Source organism: Neolamprologus multifasciatus, chromosome 13 (assembly GCF_963576455.1).
Source record: "Neolamprologus multifasciatus chromosome 13, fNeoMul1.2, whole genome shotgun sequence".
NCBI lineage: Eukaryota > Metazoa > Chordata > Actinopteri > Cichliformes > Cichlidae > Neolamprologus > Neolamprologus multifasciatus.
In genome coordinates, this window is record NC_140451.1 from 18,610,784 (window position 1) to 18,635,939 (window position 25,156).

Below are 25,156 nucleotides of genomic sequence, written 5' to 3' on the forward strand. Positions count from 1 at the left end.
ACCTTGTCCTTGGATGTTTGTGCCGCACATGATTGGAGGAAATAGGTCAAAGTGAATCTCCATCTAAGCAGAGCTTCTGTTGCCATTATGAGCTTGAATCATTGCTTACATCCACTGATGTTTCTGTGTATGACTTTTCTAAATATAAGGGAAGCTGAGGAGAGTCACAGGAAGGACTCAGACGCAGACTGAAATCACAAAGTTTAGTTTGTTTATTTTACTCTCCACGTACAAGTGAGGGAAGGGGGGTCCGAGGTCACCAAGGTTCATGAAGGGATCAGGAAAACATAGGTAGACTTCTTCACACAGTTAGCTTTCTCCTCTCGGGGAATCCTCTCCACGCTTACGCCGCACTGACTCACCACACTCACGAAAGGGTCATGGCAACAGATCTTCAGGTGGGGCATGCAGAATCTAGCATACGGACAGGAGAATCAATGTCAGGAAAAAACTCAACGGGAACTCGAAAAAGGGTGTAGAACTGAAGTAACACTGACGAGGGTTACACAATAATCCAGCGACGAGGTATCCTCAGCTGCTGCCTTAAGTAGTGAACTTGAGTGAGGGATGAATTGCAGATGATTGTTTGCAGGTGCGAGGACCAGAGGCGGGAGCCTGCAATGAACTCCGCCCAGTTAGTGCGTAGAACGCGAGAGGGAAATGAGAGAGGAAAAGAAAACAGATGGAAGACTTGTAGCCACACTGGACCAGCCGGTCAGGCACGGGGACCATGACATAGTCAACTTTGGTTTTACTTTTTTCACGTTAGAAAGATGAGAGTTAAATATCCTTAAAACTGTTTTTCCAGTACCTTTATTGGAGCGTGTAATGATTGCTCAGTAGTGTTAATATTTTAAGATGTGTTGTTTTCTTAAAAGTCTGATGTGACATCTTGTGACTTCAGCTGGAAAACTGTTTTAGAAAAAGATGTAAGGTTTAAAGAAGTAAGTCTTAGCGTTGTGAGAAACTGTACGTAAAATGTGGCATCAGTAAGTTGGGGGTTTTTTTGCACAGTTTGAAGGAGTCGCCCCCTGCTGGCTATAATGCTTGGCCAGTAGTTGAAGTTGACAGGAGGTCACTTGTGCTTATCCCTGATTGTTGATATTAACAAAAAAAACAACAACAGAAAAAGTCAAATGACTTAAAATTCTCAAAATTAATGTGAACTGCTTTTAAAAACCACAACAGTTTTGGGCGTGTGACTCTGTATTTTGGTTGTCAATGAGAGAGAAATGAACACTTTTTGTAAAATAAATGAATACAGGTTCCTCCACATGCACACGTGGGCACTCTGGCAGTGAGCTGAAGGACAGCTTTCTTTTTCCCCTTCATTACGTAAACGTGTGGGACAGAAGGGGGCTGAGGTAGGGAGGAAGATTCGTGAAATGTCAGAAACACTGTCAGTGATTAAATACAGCCAACTCATTATGACAGAGCAGGGTGAATTGCGCTTTAGCGTACTCGCTCTACTCTGACTTCTCTTCCCTGGCAGAGACATGCATTTTATTACATGAGCTCCCCTGTGATCCAAGCTGCTGTGTATTTTCTGTTAAACTGGTCCAAGTCAATTAAATTTATAACTACCTTGTGAGGTAGTTATCATTAATAGCTGCAGAGCTTTAGTAGCGACCCAAAATAGGCTCAGCAAACCAGGAGAAATGTCTGTTTTATTTCATTTGTGGTTTGATTATTTGGCCAGAGTCTCCTATGCATCTGGGCTGATGCAAGGACCAGATGGTGCCAGCTTTGGGGTTACACAGTATGGCTGCTCCTAAAGTACTCGACTTGAGTCATCAGACACTTGATTGTGTGGTAAGGGGAAAAACAAAGGTCCACAGTAATGACACTCAGTCACTCAGTCTGTAACTGTGCTTATTTGATAGTTTAGAGTAATTACACATGCCGCAAATGTGGAATTTTGAAAGGACAAAGGACATTTCCAAGAACATCACATAAAAACTCTCAGGCTCAAACATCATTTGAAACAAATGTTTGCTACTTTGTATAACCACTTGCTATACCCCAAGTATAGTCTCCTTGCTAGTTGTTGCAATATGTTAAGAATCATTACAAATCATTAGGAAGTCTTACTACGGTTTTGTATTTCCTGCAGTGAGAGAGCAAAGTGCTCTCAGACTGCTGGCTTACTTGTGGTTTCTAGGGTATTTAAAAGTAGAATGGGAGGCAGATCCTTCAGCTTTCAGCCCCCTCTCCTCTGGAACCAGCTCCCAGTTTGGATTCAGGAGAGAGACACCCTCTCCAGCTTTAAGATTGGACTCAAAACTTTACTTTTTGATAAAGGTGGGGCTGGCTCAGGGGAGCATGAACCACCCCTTAGTTGTGCTGCAACTCACATATCAGATATGATACATTTAGAATTATGTGGTTAAATGATGAGTTCATAGCTTGCAACATGAAAATATTTTTTTTAAAAATGGAAACAAGGTTAAATATCAACGGTCCATATTAGTCACTCAGGACTAATACACTGTATCATTTAGTTTTTTCACACTGAGTGCTCACATGCAATGCAAAGCAGTGGAGTCTCGATGAGAGACTGAGCATTATTTGTTTCGCGTGAGACACATTTAGTGGGAACCAATAGCCCCAGAACTCAAACCATTTACTAATGCCTGATTTACATAATTAGGCAGAAATTAACTGCCATGTCTACACCACTCTTACTGACCACTCAAAGTACTTTAGACTAACAGCCACATGTAACCACACATTTATACAGTGCTTTATCTATACACTACAAGCACTTTAGGCACCTCATAGGCACCCATGAGGTACATAATTTTAGAATCACCAATTAACCTAATGTGCATGTTTTTAATCTGTGTGAGGAAGGAACCCATTGGAAATCCTGGCAGGAGCGGGGAGAACATGCAAAGCCCAGCTGGGATTTGAGCCAGGAACCTTCTTGCTGTGAGGTGACTGTGCCCCAGAACTACAGAAATCTCCAGCAGTTACATATAACAGGAGATGGTGAATTATTGACAGGGGATGCTGATACTTCAGTGCACATTCAGCTGTTGTTTGCAGTTAAAACACATTGCAGTTTGATTTGTTTTGTACAATATGCATAATTTGATGCCAGTAATGCTTCACTGCTTAGCCCTCTTAGGTCCTTTGAATCTGTGAGTTTGTGGCGTGTCCTGACTGTTGTGAGAACCTAAGTCCCTGGACAAGCTTTGAAGTCGTGCCACTTGGTTTCTCTGGGTGAAAAGAAATGCTGACTTTGCCCCCCCCGTTGAAAGCAATGCCAATCAAATCCTACCAAGGGCACACAATGGCCTCCTGGAGAAACCAGAGCTCATTCATGCATTAATTTAACCTGCCTAATTTAGAATATCACTAATACACCTGAAGAAGGTAAAAACTCACCTGCTTGCTCCCTCCTGTCATTGGTTCTGAAGGACCTCTTCCAAATGGCATCTACCAAGGGTAATCATTATAATGAATTCATGGCTTTGTCTATTCTTTTGTCTGTTTTCCCTTTGTTCATTCATTATCCTCTCATCTCTCTCTGTTGCCACGCAGTAATGTAATTCTTTTAATGCACCAATGGAATTTGTGTGTGCTTCTCTATAAACACGTATGCATAAGTGTGTGTGTGTGTGTGCACCATTGTGTGTACACACAATCATATGGCAACCATGCCTACTCAGCATGTAGCACTAGCAACAACTTAAGTAAGGCTTTTCCTGTGTCATTGTTAGAGGATCTGAGGCCCTCATGCTGCTGTGCCTGCCTAGTGTTTGTGTTTGCATTTGTATCACTGTGTACATAAAACAAAAGACCTGCTTGCCTTTCCTTTCTAACCCTTCCCAGGGTAAAAATCATTTACAGATTTATACATACCAGCTTCTAAAACCTGAAAAACAGACGTGTAGGACTTAATATATGATTGTGTGTTTGTGCAAATCTTTGTCCTATATCTACTGACCAAACTCAGAAGGTGCAGGAACAGGTTAAATCCATGAAAGAAGCTGCAAGGCTGCAGGGGACACTTTAGTTGCTGAATAGAGATTTGAAGATTTGCCCTCCTTCCTTGGATGAGCTAAAGGGGTGAAAGAGGGAATGACCCCGTGTCCCCTCATGCTGACCAACCACTGCTAGCTTGTAAATTGAGTCCATGTGGCTTTATGGGTGTGGTGTTGAATAGTGCACATTTCCTTCCAGGATTGGGATTGTAGATGTTACAAAACTCGGCATGTGTGTGAAATGGAACTTTGAATGAGAATTCATTGTGTCCTTAAAATAGCCTCACCCATGGGCTCTTAACTGTCCTCAAAGGAAGCGTGACAGCTGTAAACATGCATTTCTATTTGTGTGCGTTTGAAAGAGAGAGCACGCAGAAGAGAGCACGGAAAGTTGCTGTGCAGGCATTTAGTTACAGTGTTTAGCTTGCAGATGTGCTTTTGGAAAAGTGATCAGAGTGATATGTGAGTAGCCTCAGGGGTCTTCTGATTATGAGCCATACTGCTGCCTCCTCTCAGGTAATGCAGACTTTATAGTTTCAGGGTTTTCTCCAAGGAAAATATTCCATATGGCCTTGGATCCAAATGCTAAAGTGGGTGTTTGCATAAAGGTTACTGCTGTTCATTCTGAGTATCCTAATGTTTGACATGTGTTAGTCTTTTGAGCTTTGACCTACAGAAAGAGGTATTTAAGTGATTGTTTGACAGGTTGTGTATACGTGGGCTGGATGTGAAGCAAAGGGGCAAGTTGAAGCGTAGAGTCATGTTTTCCCATCTCCCATCGTTGTTACCTCTCACTTCAGCATATCCAACACCACCTCTGGGATGGTAAAGCTGTCTTTTTTGTTGTTTTTTTCTCTTTTATTTGTCCCTGACACACTGAAGATGATCAGTAGAAAGTCAAAACTTTAGTAAAGAAGCCAAAAAGAGAAGAAACTCCCTCATACTTTTGCCCTTCATCAATGGTCTGTAACTTTTCCATGCAATTGAGAGACAAGTTTACATTATCGTCTGCTGTAATGGTAGTAATGACAAGTGTTGGCAGCAATGCTTGGCACTGCTCCACTGGGCTGGACTCCAGTGGGTCAGCCTCCACATGTATCAGAGACAGTTTACGACTGCGGTGCCGAATAACTTTCTTTATGTCGCTCGCTGTGCATGTGTACTGTAGCTTGGGGTGATTAATGTCCAGGCTTCTTTTTCCTAATGAGAGCTGGGCAGCTCGTTAAAGAGGGAAAAAAACACACGGGACACTTAAAGAGCTGAAAATTAAGGGCGTGGTGGAATATCGTTAGAAGTTGTCGAGCTTTTTGTCAAGTGGAGTGGCAGCTGGAGGAGGAGGAGCAGTCTAAAAGCCTGAGACGCTTAAAGGAGATGAACTTTCTGGTTGCATTTTTTGACCTGTATTTTTTTTTTTTTTTATAGGAATCTGCAATTTTTTTTCTAAATTGCATCACATTGTCTTGTGTATTCAAACCAGAAGGCTTGCATAATCAGATAAGAGCATTTTTATGTCTGCTACACCCAGAGGGAACACTGGGGAATGTAGGACAGCTGTGTTACATTGCTTTTACCTGCTAAAGGGGCCTTAGCAACACATGCCAAGTGATAGTAACATGATAGCAGTTGGCAGGTATGTCTTGTACACAAACAAGCGTAGGAGACGTAGTTTGTGTTTGGTATAACCTGTTTAGCAGCGTGGCTTGTTGATGTTGTTGCACCGTTAAACCTGTTGGACTACTGGTCACATTCAGAGGAGAGCTCAACCACAACCATCTCAATGAATAACACCAAGGAGACATTAACATTTATTCTAAAGATGTTTTTATTTGGGACGTGAATTTTTCTCAATGATAATCACCCAGGTAAGACTTCCCTCAGTCATAACTCTTTATGCACTTTGCTTTTGGTTTTTTCTTTTGCACCTCTTTAATCAACCCTAAATGAAGACACGGTTCAGATGTTATGCTTTGGTTCTTTTACGCTGGTTGTCAGCATGAATTGTGCAGCTGCAAGCACAAATCCACATTGTGATTAAATAGCTGGCAATATGCAAGTTGTTGTAGTGTTGACAGGGTTTTCACAGTTACTGCCAGTGTGGAGATATTACTTTGTGGGGACGAAGTTTGCTTCAGCACACCGCACTCACTCCTCGTGCATATTTCAAGTGTTTAGTCTTCGTCTGTGCTTGTTTTACAGTGTGTAAGGAAGCGTTTGGGGAAGACAACTTATTAGAATCTTGTGTGGTTTTTTTCACGTGTTCATAGATATTAACACTGAATTTTCAGCTACTTCAGCTAAAGATATAACACTTACACACTTATCTGCTCAAAGACATTTAAGATGTTTACTCCTTGGTATTATTAAAGTGTTTGCTATGAATCCCAATTTGAGACTAAATCAGAAAATTTTCCTGAGGGGATATGAGGTGAGAATACATAAAATGATATTCATCATAATTTAAATGTAAGAAGTTCTTTGCATTTGCTAGATGCAAATACTCAAGCAGCATAAATGCACATGACGGTATTTCATGGCTGCAGTGGTACACCACAGCAAGTGCTGCAGAAAGGGGCTAATATATATGAAGCCACACCATGCAGCAGTTTGACTGTGATAAGTGTAACTGACAAACTCAGTGACTGTTGAACTTTGCAGTGAGATAAAAAACAGCCCTTCGGAGCCATGACTAAGACTGCAATTCTTGAGTACACGTTTCAAAAAAGTGCATCAAAAGTGTAAAAATTCCCAAGTCTCTTATATAATCAAGTCATTCCCCATATGGTTTGTCTTTTAGGCTCAAAGACAAACCATTGGTGTAACATCCTACTCAGTAATGTTTGAAATTATGACACGACTTAGTGCTAAATCCATCAATATGATCGGATCTTCCGCCACAGGTTATGTTTGCGCAGCTGTCTTATCCTTTTGGTTGAACATGTTTACTGTAGGCTGGATGCTACACTGATATAGTTTTTATTGTTTTGACTGGGCTGAGCTGAACTATATCTGCTCCCACAATCAAGCCCATGGCTGAGGTTGGTTGCTAGATTGTTAACAGCAGGCACTGGCTCTGGCTACCTTCATGTTTCCTTGTCCTGGGTTGAACTCAGCTTCTTGGCCACATGGTTACCTTTAAAAGAGGCAAAGTAACTAACCACGGCTTTTCCTGAGTGGGGTTGTTTAGGAAAGGATTTAGGGGTGGATGAACAAGACAGTCATTTAGAAATTATAGATGGTGCAGCAAATTATTTGCCTATGCTTGCAGTACTGTGCAAAAGTCTTGAACCACCACTCATTTCTTCATATTTTGCTAGGAAAATGTAATATCTGTGCAGCAATTTATTGAAACATCTGGAAAAATACAGTATGTAAAGTATGTAACTCACCTATCTTGCAATATTGACTTTCAAGTTCTAAAGAACTTGAAAGTCAATATTTAATATGACTACCTTTATTCTTTAACACAGCCTTAACTCTGTCAGGAAAGCTTTCTTGACATTTTTTTTAAATACTAGGAATATTTCTGCAGGCTTCTTGAAGGACATTCAAAGCTCTTCTTTGGATGTTAGCTGATCCTGATGACTGATAATGCTACACTGGGTGTTTTTATATCCAGGTATAGTTTTGCTGCAGTAGCAGTGTGTTTGGGATCATTGTCATGCTGAAAAATAAAGCCAATCAAATGCTTTCCAGATGGTATTGCATGGTGGATCAAAATCTCACTGTATTTTTTTAGAGATGGCTGTAGACACTTACCGTTGTACCTCTCTCCTGACCTCCTGATGACAATTTGAACCAAAAATTTGCAATTTGAATGAATCACTCCATAAAATCTGTTGGCACTGGCACAGTTCTTGTGTAATTTGGCATATCTCAGCCATATCTACATGTTTCCCTTCCACTGAGGCCGTTTGTGATGAAGCCTCAGCAAACAAGAGATGGATCAACTGAAAGTCCAGATGCATCAGGTCCATCAGATCTTTGCTGGACTTCTTTCCAGTTTCTTTAGGACATGACTTTTCTAAATCTTCAACTTGTCCACTTTCCTAAAACATTTCTAAGATATGCCAAGTTTAGCTCTTTGAGAATCACCTTGCTGGAGCAAAAATACGATGCCCATCAAACTGTTATTTTTGGCATTCAACTAAAGAAATGGGGAAAAAACAGAAGCTTTTTATGCCAGGCTGCTATCAACAAAGTGCCTAAAGATATAGTTTGCTAATCCAAAAAACTGGTTCATCCCTTGAGTTAGGTGCTTTTTTAATGCTAGGTGAATGATAAAACAAGCAAATAAAACAAAATATTCTTCTAAAAATGGCCAGGTGCAAGGGCTGGAGTGAAAAATGAGTGAAAAAGTAATAATAATAATAATAATGATGATGGATTGGATTTATATAGCGCTTTTCAAGGCACCCAGAGCGCTTTACAATTCCATTATTCATTCACTCTTACATTCACACACTGGTGGAGGCAAGCTACCGTTGTAGCCACAGCTGCCCTGGGGCAGACTGACAGAAGCGAGGCTGCCATATTGTGCCATCGGCCTCTCTGGCCATCACCAGTAGGCGGTAGGGTAAAGTGTCAGTGCCAGGACAGAGAGCCCGGGGATCGAACCGGCGACCTTCCGGTTACAGATGCGCTTCCCAACCCCCAGTAGTCAGTTTCCAAAGAAAAACTTGTCCTGGAGATCTATTGAGATTGCTTAAGACCACAATTACAAGAAACTGACTTCTTGTGTGCAAAAATCTAAAGGAATGAGGAGTCACTCCAGACTTTTGCAAAGACTGTGTCTTGCTTCATCCTGTGTCTGATGATGACAGAATGCAAAACTTCCTTACAATAATAAATCACATGTCTTAAACCTCAAGGGGCACAAAAGCACTCGCTGTCCAGTGTAACTGTCATGTGATGGTGGTTTTTGCTTATCATTATAAGCATTTTTGCTTTTAGCAGTATTTCAGTCCCATGTAAGCTAAAGGTGCCAACTAACTTAAACCTGTGATTAGTTTAACAGTTGTGAGTAATCTTTATTTACTGTTAATTATATTTTTGATTAGCTGATGAACTGCTTTGTCTGTAAAATTCTAAGAATAACCATTAAAAATTAAAAAAGCTTAATTTCAGATCTGGTTATTTGGCAAGATCAGTTGAAAGCGCAGAAACAAGATGCTTGATAATCCAGGAGCAGCAAATGTTGTTCTTAATCTTGTTGTTAAGTTGACTAATTGAATAATGGATTAATCATTTTAGTAGTTGCACATTCAACTCTGAGGTAGTCCTGTGTTGATGAGCTCTGTCCAACTGATCCAGGTCCAGCACTATCCATTCCACAATTTGCTCCAATCCCTGTGCGTAGGGCTGGAGTAGCCCACATAGGGGATCCTTTGTTTAGGAGAGTCTAGGCATGGAAGATAATTTACAAGCCGCTAAAGTCCTCACGCCATTGGCTGATGAGGCTCTGTCTGCGTCTGCAAAAGGCATCCCATCTGTGTGTGTGTCTGTATGTCTGTGTATGTGCGGTGAGTGTGTGCGTGCCTGCTGTAGCAGTGCTTTGCTACGGCAGCTAGTCATGACACCCAGGAGCTTGCCCTGCGTACGGCTACTGTAGCCAGCGTTTTCTTGAGGCTGGAGGCAGGCAAAGCAAGATGGCCACCAATACCTTTTAGGGATATGCTGCCTAAACCGGAGGGGCTTCCTCCGAGGACAGATAAGGTAAAGACAACCATAGTGTTCACCCTGAGTTCTTTTGTCTTACTGCAAGATAGGTCAGCTACAGTGGAGCTCATCTAGTGGTATACGCCGTTGTCTCCCTCTCCTCGCCACCCTGGATTTAGCTGACTGGGAGTGCTTTATTTGGACGCCTGTTTTGTTATTGTCCCTTTCACTGAGGACCTGGCCTTTTGTGTGTGAGCACTTGTTTTGTCTTTTCCAGGTGGGTTTAAGGGCTGGGACAACAAAGTTAGTAGCGAATGGATACAAGAAAGCCCTCGTCTTTCCTTTTATTGCATGCCTTTATTTAAGCCACTGTGCTGTATGAAGAGTCCGTTTGCTTCCCCTTTTCTTTCTTGCAGTGTTTTGAACAGCCATATTTCTGCACCTGCTGTTTTCTGACTGCTTAGCAGAAAAGTGGAGTGCTTGTAAGCCTTGGGTCGTAACTTGGCAGGCTTTACTTGTTTGGCTACAGTAACAATATTATTACTGTGCGGTTTGTAGGAAAGGGTCTCGCTGTTAATGACGCGTCTTAATCTCTATAATTTTATAGTTGATTAAGCTCGTGCTCTTTTTCACTGCTTTTCTCTTTAGGTAGTATGTTTTGTGTGTAGACGACATTATATTGAGCTCAGCGCAGACAGGAAGCACTCAATGAATGAAGGAAATTCTCACGTGTTCAGAGAAACACATATAAACCACTACTTACGCTCTGAGTCAGGAAGGAAGCATGTGTTTTTTCAGTGTGTTAATGTCACGGTGCTGTGAGGTGGCAGTCTTAACGGTAGGATTTCTGCATACCCACAATGTGGCAAAAGAAAATCGGAGTATTCACTTTTTTGTTGTAGCAGTTCATACGATGTCCATGTATAATGTGTTTTCTGTGCATGTGTGCGTGTTTTTGTCTGTGGTCTTGCGTTACAAATAGATGCACACTACTTCAAACCTCCTTGGAGACCCAATTTGCTCTCTTTGGAGAGACAGAGACACAGGGTTGCTACGATTCATGTAGTAGTGACACTCTGTTGCCGCAGGTCTCTGAACGGGTGTTTGTGTGTTAAGAACTCACCCTTAGCCACTCTGGGATATGTTTTATTCATTCTGAAAGCTCTGACAAGCTCCGTAGTTAGTCACGGTTTGTCTAACACAAAAGAAGAAGAGTGTGTTTGCAAGTGACTAACCCGGCGATATACCCAACAAGCACAAAGACGCAGCACCAGCACATCGCAGTCCGAGCTCCCTCCAGAGACCCAGTGGCTAAATGAGAACACATGACTTTGCATTCGCATCCTGCTTTTAAGCTTTTTGCTTTTACGAGGATAAATGTAAAATAATTAAAAGCAGAGGCTGCACTTTGATGTCTGCTTCAGATCATAAACAGTTGGATGCACAAACGTATGCACACGCACACACATGCATGCCGACGTGTGTGTCTGGTGCAGTGCTGGAAGGTAGCCAGTGCTGCTTTGTCATTGAAAGCAGTTTATTGTGACATGCTGCTTATTCTTGCACTGTGCCCCATCTTCTTCGCTCCTCTTTTCTTTCATTGGCCCATTTGTGCATGCTGTGCAGAGCGGTTATCTCACATTCTTGCATTGGTAGCTTTGGTGTTGCCTCAGCCTGAGCTTGAACTATCTGTTGCATCAGTGGCGTGTTTCTAGTAGTCAGACACAATCCTAACAGCCATGGGGAGTTCAGTGGACTGAGGAGTAACTGCAGCAAACCAGAGAGTGATCAGGAGTACCACATCACTGAAAAGACCTGGTGATCATTTAGCTTTCCCATGTTAATCACAAGCAGCTCCGTGGTCACTGCAATTTACTCTTGAGTTGTCAAACAACATTTAACCTGTGCTTAAAGGAGAAACTCCAGCTTCAGCAAAGTTAGAAACCGAGCCAAAGACAAAAGCTGTTCTGTGTATTTTTAGTACTGAGAATGGAAAAAAATAATGGGACAAACAGGCAAGATGCAGTCAGGAGACCTTTAGGTCATTTATAAGGCCCAGTTGGAAGATGTGTGCTTGTATGCAAATCAGAAATATAAGATTGTAAGAAAAAACTCAGCATTTTCTGTAAAGTCTCCTTTCTTAACATTGGCTTCTTGACAGCTTCCAGTTAGATTATTTCTGATGATGCCTCAATTAGCAGTAGACGGATCAGCTGATGCATCTCTCAGGTCCTGTGTCAGATCTTTGATAAATTTATTTCCACTGTCTTAAGGATACGACTTTAAGATACTTTTTGTCTGCTGGACTGACTCTTGAGCATGCCAAGATATGCCCAGTTTTCAGATAATATAAAGAAACTAAGAAAATGGGAACAAGTGACATGTTTGTCCAATAGGCCCCCACTAACAAAATGCCTGAAAATACAATAAAATTTTGGGGTTTTTGTGCGCGTTTTTTTGTTTTTGTTTTTCAAAGTTGTCTGGTATGTGTAGACACAGCACTGATTGGTCCCTTGAGATAGGTGCCTTTTTATGCTTGAATTATTCACAGGCGAGTGGTTCACTAAACAAAAAACATGAACTGAAAGTGATCAGGGTACAAGGACTGGGCTAGGAAAGAATGAAAAAGACGCCCTTGTCCTAAGAAAACTGTGAAAGACCTTCAGAAAGATATGAGTACTACTGCTCAAGATCCCTTTAAAAAGTTACAAGAAAGTCTGGCTCTGTGGAAGCAAAATATAAAGAAATGACTGACTTTTTCAGAGTAGGGCAGCCACAAACGATTATTTTTGCGATTAGTCGACTAATCAGATCATGCATCCATTGGACATAAAACGTACAGCTTATTGCACCAGCAGCATCTGCTCTTATATAACAACCATTAGCTTGCAGCTTTAAGTGTTTAAGGTATGTGCTAACTAAAAATAAAGACAAGATGATAGTTTATTAAATTTTAATGAAATTTGCAGATTGTTTCGGTGAAGTTTAATAAACTCCTTGCTATCTAAAATATAACAGGACACTGGAGTAAATTCTCCAGCATCTCACACTTCTGATAATCAGTTGTCTGCTTGACGTTTATTCAACTGTGTAAAAACTATAACTTTAATCTCAGCCAAACCGATTTACTCAGGAACAAATAAAATACTAAAAAAAGCCAAACAATAACATTTTTAAGTTATCTAGGTGACTTATATATATTAAACCTGAGTAGCGAAAGACAGCGGTGGGTTTGAAAACGATTTGTTCTGGTGTTCTCACGGGCTCTAGTGAGCCTTGCCCCCGGCTAGCTATCGAGCTAGTGGGTAACAGACGTCTCCGAAAACGTCGGAGCGCTTTTGAAAATATGTGGTGTCTTGATAAACTGAGCAGATATTTGAGGTTTACACAGCTACATTCTCGCCTGAAAATATGTTAAACTTTTTTTGTGTGACCCAGAAAGAATAATAAGAGTAATATTAAAACTAACTAGCTGCCGCCATTGTTGGAAACTGAGCTGGGCTGCGCTATGAATTCTGGGACACAGCTTCTTCTTCTTCGGGGTTTAACGGCAGCTGGTATCCTTGTACATGCAGTGCTGCCATCTTCTGTTTCAGTCCATTATTACACTCTTAAATCCTACTACTTATTCCTGCGTCTTTTGTGATCTTACAAAGCTTCAAATGACGCGTCGACTATTAAATCAGTCGTCAACTAATTTGATAGTCGACGTAATCGTGACTAGTCGACTAATCGTGGCAGCCCTATTTCAGAGTACTCTTTGCATGTTCTCGTGGAAAGTACTGCTAAGAGAGCATGTATACTACAGTAGCAAACACACTTTACTCAAAGCCTTAAAACGTCTCCAGATAGTATAGGTTGTGGAAATAATTATCTGTGTACTAAACAGGTTGTAGTAGAACATGTTTAATAATGTTTTTGTGGGTAATCCATACGCCATGGTTGACCTTTGTATGATCACAGTTCATGAAGGTCAGGCGGTGCCGTAGCTACTGTGTGTAAGACCCACAGTGGGTTAATCACTCTTACGATGCACAGGGGCTATACTGTAATGTCAGGCCAGCTGTGTGGATAATCACGTGTGCATGCACACACATGCATACCCAGGAGCACACATTCAAGCCCAGGACAAACACAACACGTACATACACGTTGCACACATACCCTCAGTGACCCACTGGAAGTAGCGCAGCCTTGAACTGTGGATGACTCCAAATGTTTACTTGTTGGCTCTTAGCTACTTTTGGATCCATTGCTCTCAACACTCCTGAGCTCAGATATTAATGTAGTCGTTATCGAAGCCTCAACTGTGAATTATCTCAGTTTAACTTTTTATTAGCTCTGTTTAGAGGTCAGATTTGTGAAAAAGGAGATTATTTGTTTTCCCAATGCCATAATATTTTCCACAGCCTTGATAGTGGCTGCAGCAGATGCTCGTGCCACGCTGAGAGGCAATCTGCTGTGTGCCGTGACTGTTTAGAACAAGCTGATTCCCTGTGTACTGTGAGAGCTTGAGTCACCTCTCTCTTCTTGTTTCTCTCCCTGTCTCCATGTTTCAGGTGGTTCCAGAAAGTGGGTTGGTAAATGGCACAGGCAAAGCACAGATGGATGACACCCACATGGCAGCAGAGGAGGATGAGGGGGAGGAAGGCCACATACCTCATACACAGACTCCCCCCATTACCCACTCACTCACCCACGACCAGGTCTTGGACCAAGGTGTACGGCCAATACTTATTAAAGGAGAGCCCGGGCTGGAGCTGACCAGCACTGCACCACTTCACCAACAAGTATGCTCTTCTGTGACTTTTCAGAATGGTTCTGCTGCAAACCTGATAAAACCTAAACCTGGTGCTAATATGACCACTGTGTCTGCTTTGAAACGGACTACAATGGCATTGGAGCCTCAAAGGAATATCATAGCTGCAGTTCCTAAAGACTCTGAGAATGGACCCATGACTCCTCCGGATGACTTGTCAGTTCCACTAAAGAAGATAAAACAGGAGGAGCCATGGGTGTGGATTACTGAACAGACCACCACGCAGCTGAGTGATGAAGATGAGGTATGTGAGGACCCACTGGCTACGCTGGCAGCCGTTGTGTGTCTTTCTGTCACAGAGAGGAAAGGGCTGGAGGAGAAACTCTTCAGCTCTCGTGCTTCCATACTTCACTCCATCAAAACAGAGGCACCAGATTTGCACTTTGTGAGAAAAGAGAAAGAGGACTTGTATCTGAAAAGCACTCCTGTTAATCTGCAAAGCACTCCCCCACCCATTAAAAGTGAGCCTCTTCCAAGTGTCTTGTTACCAAGCGTGCAATCTTTGGCAGAGAGGAGAAACCTTAGTGTTGATCAGGCTATCGCTATTGAGGCCTTGACTCAGCTGGCAGCTATACCTCAAAGCACACCAGGGTCCATTAAAACTGAAAGTAAGTGTGAACATCCCATTTCTACTGCTGTGCCATCATCAGCCTCGAGTACAAATACAGTCCTGCAAGAAGCCAAACCCGCAGTAGCTTTTGGCTACAACAAAGTCTCTGTCATCAGCTCACCACTACACCAGATGTCAGTTATACGACCTCCTGTGGCGAGACAAGGGAATGTCATCCAGCGCTCCAACGGGTTGAGCATAAACAAGCTGCAGAGCCTCTTGGAGGCGAGCTCACACAGTGATAAAACAATCTCCAGGAGGACAGAACAGGATTGTGGTGCTTTTGTCATTAAGTCTGAATTCAGTTATAAAACCCCCACTGATGTGAAGTTTAGTAAGGATCATGAGCATCTGTCTATGGAGGGTGGGGTTGTTGCTAAAGTGAGTAGAAACAGAGATGAAGAGGAAGTGGCAGCTCAGCTGGCAAATTTAGCCTTCATCATCCAGTCCCAGCACAACCAGCAGTCAGAGAACAATCCTTTGAAAGGAGCGCCTGTTTCAGCTATCAAATACAACTACAAATCCCAGCAGCCTCCCAGTCAGAAAACACCTGTCAGGAAGAAAACAAAAGCTGCGCCTTCCAAGCCCAGAAAGAAGAAAAGTGATGGATTAAATCAGCACACGCCAAATAGAGAGACGCCGTACAAGAGCAGAAACCAGAAGAATCCCTTGCAGGGTAAATCAGGACTTCACCACAAGAAAAACCTATTTCTGCCTCAGGCTCAAATTGATCTGAAGAGATACTTGGCTGAGGCACAGGAGGAGAGGAAGCAATTTATCCATCAGATTAACACTCAAAATATATCTCATTTAGGGCATCAGACTCAGAACTATAGCACTCTCACAACGTTCAACCACATTTCCGGTCAAGAAAACCAGCCGTGGTCCCTTTCCAAAGGTCCACTTCACCAACATAATCCATGCAATGGTTACGCTGCAGGACCAGAAGAGTACGAAAAGCATTTGTTATCTCAGGTAGCGCAGCCCTGTGGTGGGCTGCAGCATGGTGCTGATCCTAACACCAGCCCAGCCAAATCAGCTTTTCTCAGCCCTACGTCTGGGCATCATGGTCTGGCTAATGGCTTCTCAGGGGCTCACCAGCCCCCCCCTCTAAGTCAACAAAGCTACTACAAGCTGGAGAGTTCAGGACCTGTCACTGTCCTGTCTACAACCACTGATGGGAGTCAGGGACACTCTGCGGACTCAACTCCATCCAAGAACGGCATCAACAGTTTTCTGGAGTCTCCCTCGAGTTTTCTGGATACCCCTACCAAGAACTTGCTCAACACACCTTCCAAAAAACTGGCTGATCTTCCATCCTGTCAGTGTGTGGGTGAGTTGCTTCTGTCTTCACTTCAACTTTTTAGCGCACGTGTTTCCATCACATTAAATTTGAACCACTTTGAAATTAAACAGACTAATGTACATGTTTTTCCTCTGGCCTGCAGAGTTGTTTATAAAGCTGAGTAGCTGTTGCGCGTGAGATTTGCCCAGATTGGGCGATAACAGATAGAAAATATACAAATGACTGCCTTCTCTACAGTCTAATGAAATTAGATTGCAGTCACACTATGGTCAAAGCATTAAAAAAGTGCATTTTAAAACTCAGCAGTAAAGTCTCTGTTGTGAGTCACTCAATTTAGAACATTTTTTTTCTAAACAACTAGACAAGTTGTGTGACAAATTCTTTTCTAATAGAGCATTAAAAGATGAGAGCCATCTCGTTCAATTATATTCAAGTAAAGTGAGACATCAGAATGAAAGAGGTGATATCTTCTAAACTGAGCAGCTTACACCAAAGCTAAGTATCACTGCAGGCCAGAGGGAAACACGTGTATTTGATTTTAGGGTGAGCCGTCCCTTTGGAGTTTTCTTTTGAGTGAGACTGCTGGTGTTTGACCTCAAACTGACTTTTTTCTCTCACTCTGACTCAAACATACACTCACACACACATACACTGTGTCCTAATTCAACAGCCAAATCGAGCATGAAAGGCTGCATTTCTCTGCCATATTTGGAGCAGGATTTTGAATGTTTTGTGGAGGCTTGTTGACTTATTATGATGCATTTCAAAAGACCTCCAAGGTGTTGAACCCTAAACTGAAACTAAAATCCAGCTACATTTAGTTTGTACTTCAACATTTATCTGATGTTTTTATTAAAAATATCAAACAGGTTGTCTGTGTTTCTCTTTAAACGTGCCAGCAACGCATCAGTGGAATGCTATTTGAAGAAGTTGCTCCAATATTCATTGTTGTCTTTCACAGACCAGATCATTGAAAAGGAAGAAGGCCCTTACTATACTCATCTTGGGGCAGGACCCAGCGTCGCTGCAGTGAGGGAACTTATGGAGAACAGGTAGAGTGACTACAGCGGCGTTGTTTACACTCTGTGGGGTGTGTTTACTACCACAGCTTACTAGTAGACCACAGGCTTGGTGGAATGGGGCGGGATCACAACCATGCTATGTCATTAAAAGGAAGGATAGCTCTACACACACACACACACACACACACACACACACACACACACACACACACACACACACACAGCATGCTGAAACAGGAAACCCCTCTAGCTCAGACGAGGGGCCCATAAAGCAGGATGACAGCTTGTTTAAATACAACTTGTGGTTCATCAAGTCCATTTGACAGCTACACTTAACGTATATTTTCAGCTTGGCTGGTAAAAATTAAATAGTTTAGTCTTTGGTCTAATTAGCTCTTTTGGACACATACCACTGCTTACATTATACGAACCTTTGTAATTCACTAAAAGACACAAAGGGTTTATTTTGAAATGCTATGAGGTTTTTGTGTTGTCAGTTGCTCTCAGGAAGGGTTAAGCTTCCTCATGTGTAATATATTGCATATTGCCATCCATACATGCTAGATATGGGCTTTTTGAGCAGAAATACTATCGCCCAACATCCAAGTACTCTAACCACATCTCACCTTTTTTCAATCCAATGCTTGGTAGTTAGTAGCGCATTTTACTATTTTTCTTGTAAGTCGGTAAACAGCTTTTAGTTGTATTACCTCCACCTTCTGGCAGTAATAACGCATTACATCCTACCAGATTTTTGTTAAAAATGAGGGAAGATACAGCATCCCAAAAACATTAAGGGAGTACTTGTTCTCCGCAGTTTAACAATAAGTCAGTTAAACTTTAGGGATGACAGTTTGGTTCAGTTAGGAAGCATGAACCATTGTGAACCCATTTCACCTACTTTAGTGTAAATGATCATGAACGGGAGGTCTCGAGATGCACCGTTACTGTTACCCTCTCCTACTGTTACCCTCTTCAACCCAACAACAGGATCGCTGTCTGCACCTTTCTGCCAAGAAAAACAGGAGGAGCACTTCCAGAGTCCGACAAAAATCACCTCCTGGGGCTGATCATTTGCATGTTTCTGAGGAAACTGTCACAAGCAGACTCCACAAGGGTGTCGTCAGGGCTCAACGTCCTTTAGCCGGACTCACGTTCACAGATCAGCATAGTGCAGCTCAACTGGCGTTCACCCATGAACACCAGAACTGGCAGGTCTGTCAGTGGCATCCTGTTCTCTTGGCTGATGAGAGCAGGGACATGGATTTCACATAGAGTGCATGTGACAGAAGAGAGAGTCTGAAGACACCGTAACAAATGCTGTGACGACAGCAACATCAAAACAGGACACCAGTGTGATTTGCACCAAACTAAATGCATTCATAGTGGTTTATGCTTCCTAACTGAACAGAATGACCCTGAAGTTTAACTGATGTTGTCTTATTTTGTGATGAGTGGTGTATGTATATTTTAAACAAAAAAAATAGTTGTATTAACTGTTACATGTTTTAAATATTATTCTAACTTTCAGAAATTATGCCGATGACTTTTATATGTTCTTTTGTGAAGAGCACAGACTTATCATTTATTTGTGTGTGTGTGTGTGTGTGTGTGTGTGTGTGTGTGTGTGTGTGTGTGTGTGTGTGTGTGTGTGTGTGTGTGTGTGTGTGTGTTTTAGGTATGGTGCCAAAGGAAATGCAATAAGGGTGGAAGTCGTTGTTTACACTGGGAAAGAAGGCAGGAGCTCCCAGGGGTGTCCAATAGCTAAATGGGTATGTGGTTGGTGTCTGTGTCCTGAATGTGTCTGCTGTAAATGTAAACATTGTTGTGAGCCAGTATATTTAGTGTAAGAAATGAAAGGCAGCCTCTGATTTATGCTTTTATCACCACCATGGCAAAACCTTAGCTGCCGCCAACTGTGTAACCAAAGTTTAAACATAGCGAGCAGTCTAAGACAGCGTACTTCCGCCATGGCTGCATAAACCATGGCATAAACTTTAGAGTCTTTAGATCAAGAAGGATATGTGGATTAGTTTGTGTTTTCTTTGTCTTGAACAGCAATTTTTCATGTTTCAGTTTTATTGGTATTTGTTTAGATATGACACAGAATGTTCGTCCAGGTATTCCTGGACCCAGTACCAGAGCTTAATGTGGATCAAGTCAAAAAGTTAGCCACCTCCGGTACAATTTTCACATGAATCTATCCATAACCTCTTGATAATTTCTTCTAACAACACAAACAGACAAACTAAAACAATCTCCGTGTCAGAGGCATTAAATTGCAAATTTATTCACAACATTTTCTGCCTAGTCTGGTGGTATGGCAGGTCACTTATAGTGATCTATGTAGTGAGCTTAGTGTATTCGTCTGTGTTGCAATCCAAGTTTCAAATGTGACTGACGTTTGTGTATTTATAAATTAAATGTCCTCCGACAGGTGATCCGGCGTGGCAGTGAAGAGGAGAAGCTGCTGTGTTTGGTCCGCCATAGGCCAGGGCACCACTGCGACTCGGCAGTGTTGGTGATCCTCATCCTGGCCTGGGAGGGAATTCCTCGGCCGGTAGCAGACCACCTATACCAGGAGCTGACAGAGACCCTCTTTAAGTACGGCTCCCCCACCAGCCGTCGTTGTGCGCTCAACGAAGAGTGAGTACCCCTTCTTTTATTTTTCCATAACACTTCTTTTTGCCTCTTTATTTTTCATTTGTTATTTCCCGTCTCTTTACAGTCGCACATGTGCGTGCCAGGGTTTAGATCCGGACACCTGCGGAGCTTCATTTTCCTTTGGTTGCTCCTGGAGCATGTACTTCAATGGATGCAAATTTGCACGCAGCAAAGTTCCTCGGAAGTTTCGCCTGCAAGGTGACTACCGAGAGGAGGTGAGAGAGTGTGCTTTTTTAATTTACAGCAGCAAACAATGAGTGAGCAGTACAGCTTATAGCAAAATCTGAGAGAAAAATCGTCTCTTGTTATTTAGGTCAAGCTAGTAGTTTTTTGAAGGTTTGCCTGCTGATGAACCATGTTGGATATTACAATAAGAGTTAGAAGTAGGCTCCTTTGAACAGTGTTAGCTTTTATTTTCAGGAGTTGAAGGTAGAAAACAACCTTCAGAGTCTTGCCACCGAGGTCGCTCCCCTCTACAAGAAACTGGCTCCTCAGGCTTTCCAAAACCAGGTATGAAACGGGAAACGACCACATTCGTCTCTGGTAATCCTTTGCTCTCCTGGGCTTGATTTAATTCAGCGGAAGTGATTTTCAGTTAATCTTTTTCCTTAAATTGCCATACAGTCTCACTCCAGGCTACTTCTGGGACCTGTTTATTCTACGGACTCTTAAGAGTTTTAAGAAATCTTTCCTTAGTGTCCTGTTTTTTCGGGTCTCACAGGTGGAATATGAGGCGGCGGGGGGTGAATGCCGGCTGGGCAAGAAGGAGGGACGTCCCTTTTCTGGGGTTACAGCTTGTGTGGATTTCTGTGCACACGCTCACAAAGACACTAGCAACATGAATAATGGCAGCACCGTGGTAAGCAAGCTTAAGAATGCGATACCATGTAATTTACTCCTACATGGTGCATCTAAATTTGAAGGTCAACAGTTTTTTGTTTGGAAGTAATAAACCGATCCTGTTTGGCTGAAAATGTAGCTTTTTGGCTTTGGGTTGGTGTTTTTTAGGTTTGCACTTTAACCAAGGAAGACAACCGTGCAGTTCGTAACATGCCAGAGGATGAGCAGCTCCACGTGCTGCCACTTTACAAGATCTCTGACACAGATGAGTTTGGTCACGCTGAGGGCCAGATGGCAAAGATCCAAAGTGGTGCTCTTCAAGTTCTGTCTTCCTTTCCTCGAGAGGTGAGTGAACCAAAAAGGATCTTGTTTTACTTGTGGGTCAGTGTGCAGTCAGTGTGCAGTCAGTGTTAACGTGCTTTAAATAATTCAATTTTGGTACATGTCAGGTTCGTCTGCTGGCAGAGCCGGTAAAATCAGCCCGTAAGATCAGACAAGAGGCTCGCCTTAAGGCTCAAGCAGAGCGACTGGAGAAGAAGCTTGGGGTGACTCCTCTCACTCCTGGAAAAGTGAAAGTTGAAAGCCCCAACAAAGGTAGTACATTCACGCCACTGGTCATTTAAGATTTATAGCTGTTTTAATATAACCACATTAAAATATATGAATTTTCTTCCAACAAAACAAAAGCTGGATACAACAGCTCTTACAGACCTGCTAGTGTGGAAAGGTACCTACCAGAGAAGAATCAACCCTGCACTTATAACCAGATCAGCAGCTACCCCACTGTGGGTCCAGGAGTCAACCCGCAGAGGGAGGTCATCTCACCCAACACCCATGGCCTGCCTGGCCTCCAGTTTGGACAGAATGGCTCAGTTCTCAGTTATAAGACAATGAGTGATACAGTGAATGGTTATTCTCCAGCATCTGGTGACCAGTGTGCTCCGACAGAGTGTATACCTCCACGTAACACACCTGCTGACTATGATGGTGCTTTTAAAACTGAGCCCAGAGAGGTGCACTGTTCTCCTCAGCACAAACCTCTTCCCAGTGGGAGCGCTCCTCCTCCCTCTCCGTTCTCCCCCAGTCCTACGTCTGAGGGCCTCTTCAGCCGGCTCAATGGGCTCCATGGGTCTGTGGGAGATGTCATAGCAGAGGCTAGGGGTCATGGCCTCCCACCGATGTCTCCTCTCTCCTTCCCTGTACAAACTCCACAATTTGAACCAGATGAAGTGAAGCAGGAAGAGGTGTGGTCAGACAGCGAACACAACTTCCTCGACAGCGAAATAGGCGGAGTCGCGGTGGCCCCGTCGCACGGCTCCATCCTAATCGAGTGCGCGCGGCGGGAGCTCCACGCCACTACTCCAGTCCTCAAACCAAATCGCAGCCACCCCACCCGCATCTCTCTAGTCTTCTACCAGCATAAGTCTCTAAATGAGCCGGGCCACGGGATGGCTATGTGGGATGCCAAAATGGCCAAGCGGGAACGGGACAGAGAGGAGGAGGCTGAGAGATTGAGGCTGGAGGGCAGCCTTAGTAAAGGTGCTGGAGGGGTGGAGGGAGAGGAGGAAACGGGTGAGGAGACAGAGGAGACGAGGATTATGAATGTCCCCACACGTAAGGCATGGACTCTCCCAAGGGACGGGGTCATCACCGCGTCCCCGTATGCTCTTACCCAAGTGACGGGTCCATACAATCGCTGGTCTTAGTCAACCTGTTTTAAACCTTGACATTCACACACACACACACACACACACAGAAAACTCCTACACCCTGTGCTTCTGCCTTACCTCAGACAATTTTAAACTGCTACTCTCATTTTTATTCTTTTTTTTTTCATCGTGCTTTTCTTATACCTGTTCACTTTGCCCTTTTTCGTCTCTTCCTTCAGAGTGATGAAGAAGACCAAAGGTTGTCGGCTTTTTAACTGTGAGTTTCGGTGTCGGTTTTTATTGTAAAGAGATGGTGCTTTGAAGCATTTAAAATACATTTTTAAACTGGTTTTATATACAGAACAAACAGAAAAAAAAAGATGTGATTATTTATTCTGATCATAACGATTTATATTTAATTTCTGGTGTAAGCCTGTTTACTGCAAGATTTCTACGATGACCTGCATTATACGTTCAGATTTTATGTTGTACAGTAGAAATTTACTTTTTATTTCAGCCAGTAATTCTCTTTTCAGAAGATGAATCTCATTGGCTTTTTTTTTTTTTTTTTTTTTTACATTGGTGCCATTCTCACTGTAATCTTTATTAAGCAAACTCATTACATCACATTATGTAGAAAACGAGACTAATATTCTGCATATTTTTACTACAGATTGTCACATGTAGCATTACACATTTCCTTCTGCTGCCTCTGACTTCTGTCGGCGGTTGATGAAAGAAATGTACTTCCTCGGTCTGTTGTTTGTTTATTTGTTATATCCACATCTGGATAGTTTGTCTTTTATTCACAGATATGTATGGCATATTAAAAAGCACTTTTTTTTTTTAAACCTAACTTGAAAAGGGTCCCAGTCCATAGGCCTGAATATGTATGTACAGACAGAGAAATATATGACATTTTAGCATTAATCCTTTTTTTTTTTTTTTTACAGTATTTCTGCACTTAATTGCGTTTCACTCATTTGATTGAAGATGACATACATATCTAATGAAACTAAACACCTAGCGAGGAATAATGAAATGCTACATCAGTAAAGTGCTTATCATCATTTGCACTTACATGATGTTACATACTTACATTCAGCTTCTGGAAAAGGAATTCAGTTTTTTATAGGGAACAAGAGTGATTATAGGAATTAAAACACCTACTGTACATGATATTGGTGCTAAGAAGACCTTTTTTTTCCTTTCCAGAAACCACAAAGTGTCAGATATGTCAACAGATCATGCTCGGCTTTTATGTCCATACTCTTAAGTTTGAGCATAAAGCTGCATTAGCCACTGCTGAATAATCAGTCTGTTTCTTTTCCCTTGTCTTTTGTTGTGAAACCACTCAAACACCAGATCCCACTTAGCCAGCTGCCTAAGACGATTTCGGGTGCTCGACCTTTGTGAAAACTTTGTTTACAGAACGCTTTTTTACAGGGTCTAAAAAAAAGGGGGGGTTGGTGTCAACTCCTGATTAATCAGGATTTCTTCCTTGTTATTTTTCTGTTACCCATACAAGCAAAGCTCTTAATTTTAAGAATGAATCAAGAGATGGAGACATATAATATTCACACTAAAACTGATGGCATAACATTTCCTGTAGACGCATTTGGGTCTTTTAAACACTTTGACTTCCTTTTGGTGCTAATAGGACAAGATGTCAAGGTACATGCATTGACGCAACCTGCTTATGTACTGTATAACAGTGATGGCACGGTGCTTTTTGAAACTCAGCACTCACTGATCCTGTATTTGATTCAGTTCAGTTCATTTCTTCTGGTTGTTACCGGATGGCAACATCGTGACATACTTTAATTTGTCAAGTACAAGTAAAACAGCGCACTATGGGCAGATGTCCACATAGAGTTCAAATGTCTTCCACAGTTAAACCCAACTCTGCAGCAGTTATCAAAAGTCACACAAATAATGATGAATGTAAAACTGTTTTTTAAATGAGTTAAATTTAAAAAGAATATTTTTTGAACATCACGTGATGAAATTACAGTTCTAAATGTTTCTCTCGACTTCCTGTGGGGGACAGTTTTAGTCCATTTCTTTAATCAACAAAGAACTAACAACGAGCACCAGCATTAAAAAAAAATGGGGAAACATTCTTAGTAGAAAATGTGTAAATATGTATGTGAACCATATTGTTTTTACTGTATTGTTACTGGTGTTTAGACAATGGGTGATCTTGCTTACTTTGAAACTGAATTACTGTACGTCGCTTAAAGTATATCCAGTTTAGACTTGAGAAGAGAATAAATTTCGCATTCCTTTTATGGATGGCTGATCTCTTTCGGGATTGTGAAATAAAATCATATTTATATTTTGGACCTGATTATGATCTCCTCTTTTTTTTTTCTCCATCTGATTTTCCTATACTGGCTGTATGACTCACTGATCTGATATTCCAATGAAATCACTCAGACTTTGTCCCCTAAAGATGAAACATTACTTGTTTTTGTACACTTTGCCTCCTGAAGTAAAAACATGACATTATTTTCTAGCTAGCTTGTAGATGTATGACAGTGATTTGCTCCTGAATAAATTAAATGTAACGTGATTTCAGCACAAGAGTGAACCTTCAGAG

General features: G+C 42.1%; 1 protein-coding gene across 3 annotated transcripts in view; it reads left to right on the top strand.

Annotated features, from left to right (window-relative positions):
• Window positions 1–24,899, top strand: part of tet1 (tet methylcytosine dioxygenase 1) — a 34,587-nt gene extending 9,688 nt beyond the window's left edge. For all 3 annotated transcript variants that reach the window (XM_085183070.1, XM_085183068.1, XM_085183069.1), the window contains exons 3-12: window positions 14,204–16,406; window positions 17,341–17,431; window positions 19,080–19,173; window positions 19,839–20,047; window positions 20,130–20,280; window positions 20,486–20,575; window positions 20,787–20,924; window positions 21,074–21,250; window positions 21,355–21,499; window positions 21,593–24,899. In XM_085183070.1, the coding sequence (XP_085039196.1) occupies window positions 14,204–16,406; window positions 17,341–17,431; window positions 19,080–19,173; window positions 19,839–20,047; window positions 20,130–20,280; window positions 20,486–20,575; window positions 20,787–20,924; window positions 21,074–21,250; window positions 21,355–21,499; window positions 21,593–22,611 (4,317 nt within the window). In that variant the 3' untranslated portion in view covers window positions 22,612–24,899. The remainder of the gene's footprint in view (window positions 1–14,203; window positions 16,407–17,340; window positions 17,432–19,079; window positions 19,174–19,838; window positions 20,048–20,129; window positions 20,281–20,485; window positions 20,576–20,786; window positions 20,925–21,073; window positions 21,251–21,354; window positions 21,500–21,592) is intronic.
• The last annotated feature ends 257 nt before the right edge of the window (window positions 24,900–25,156 follow it).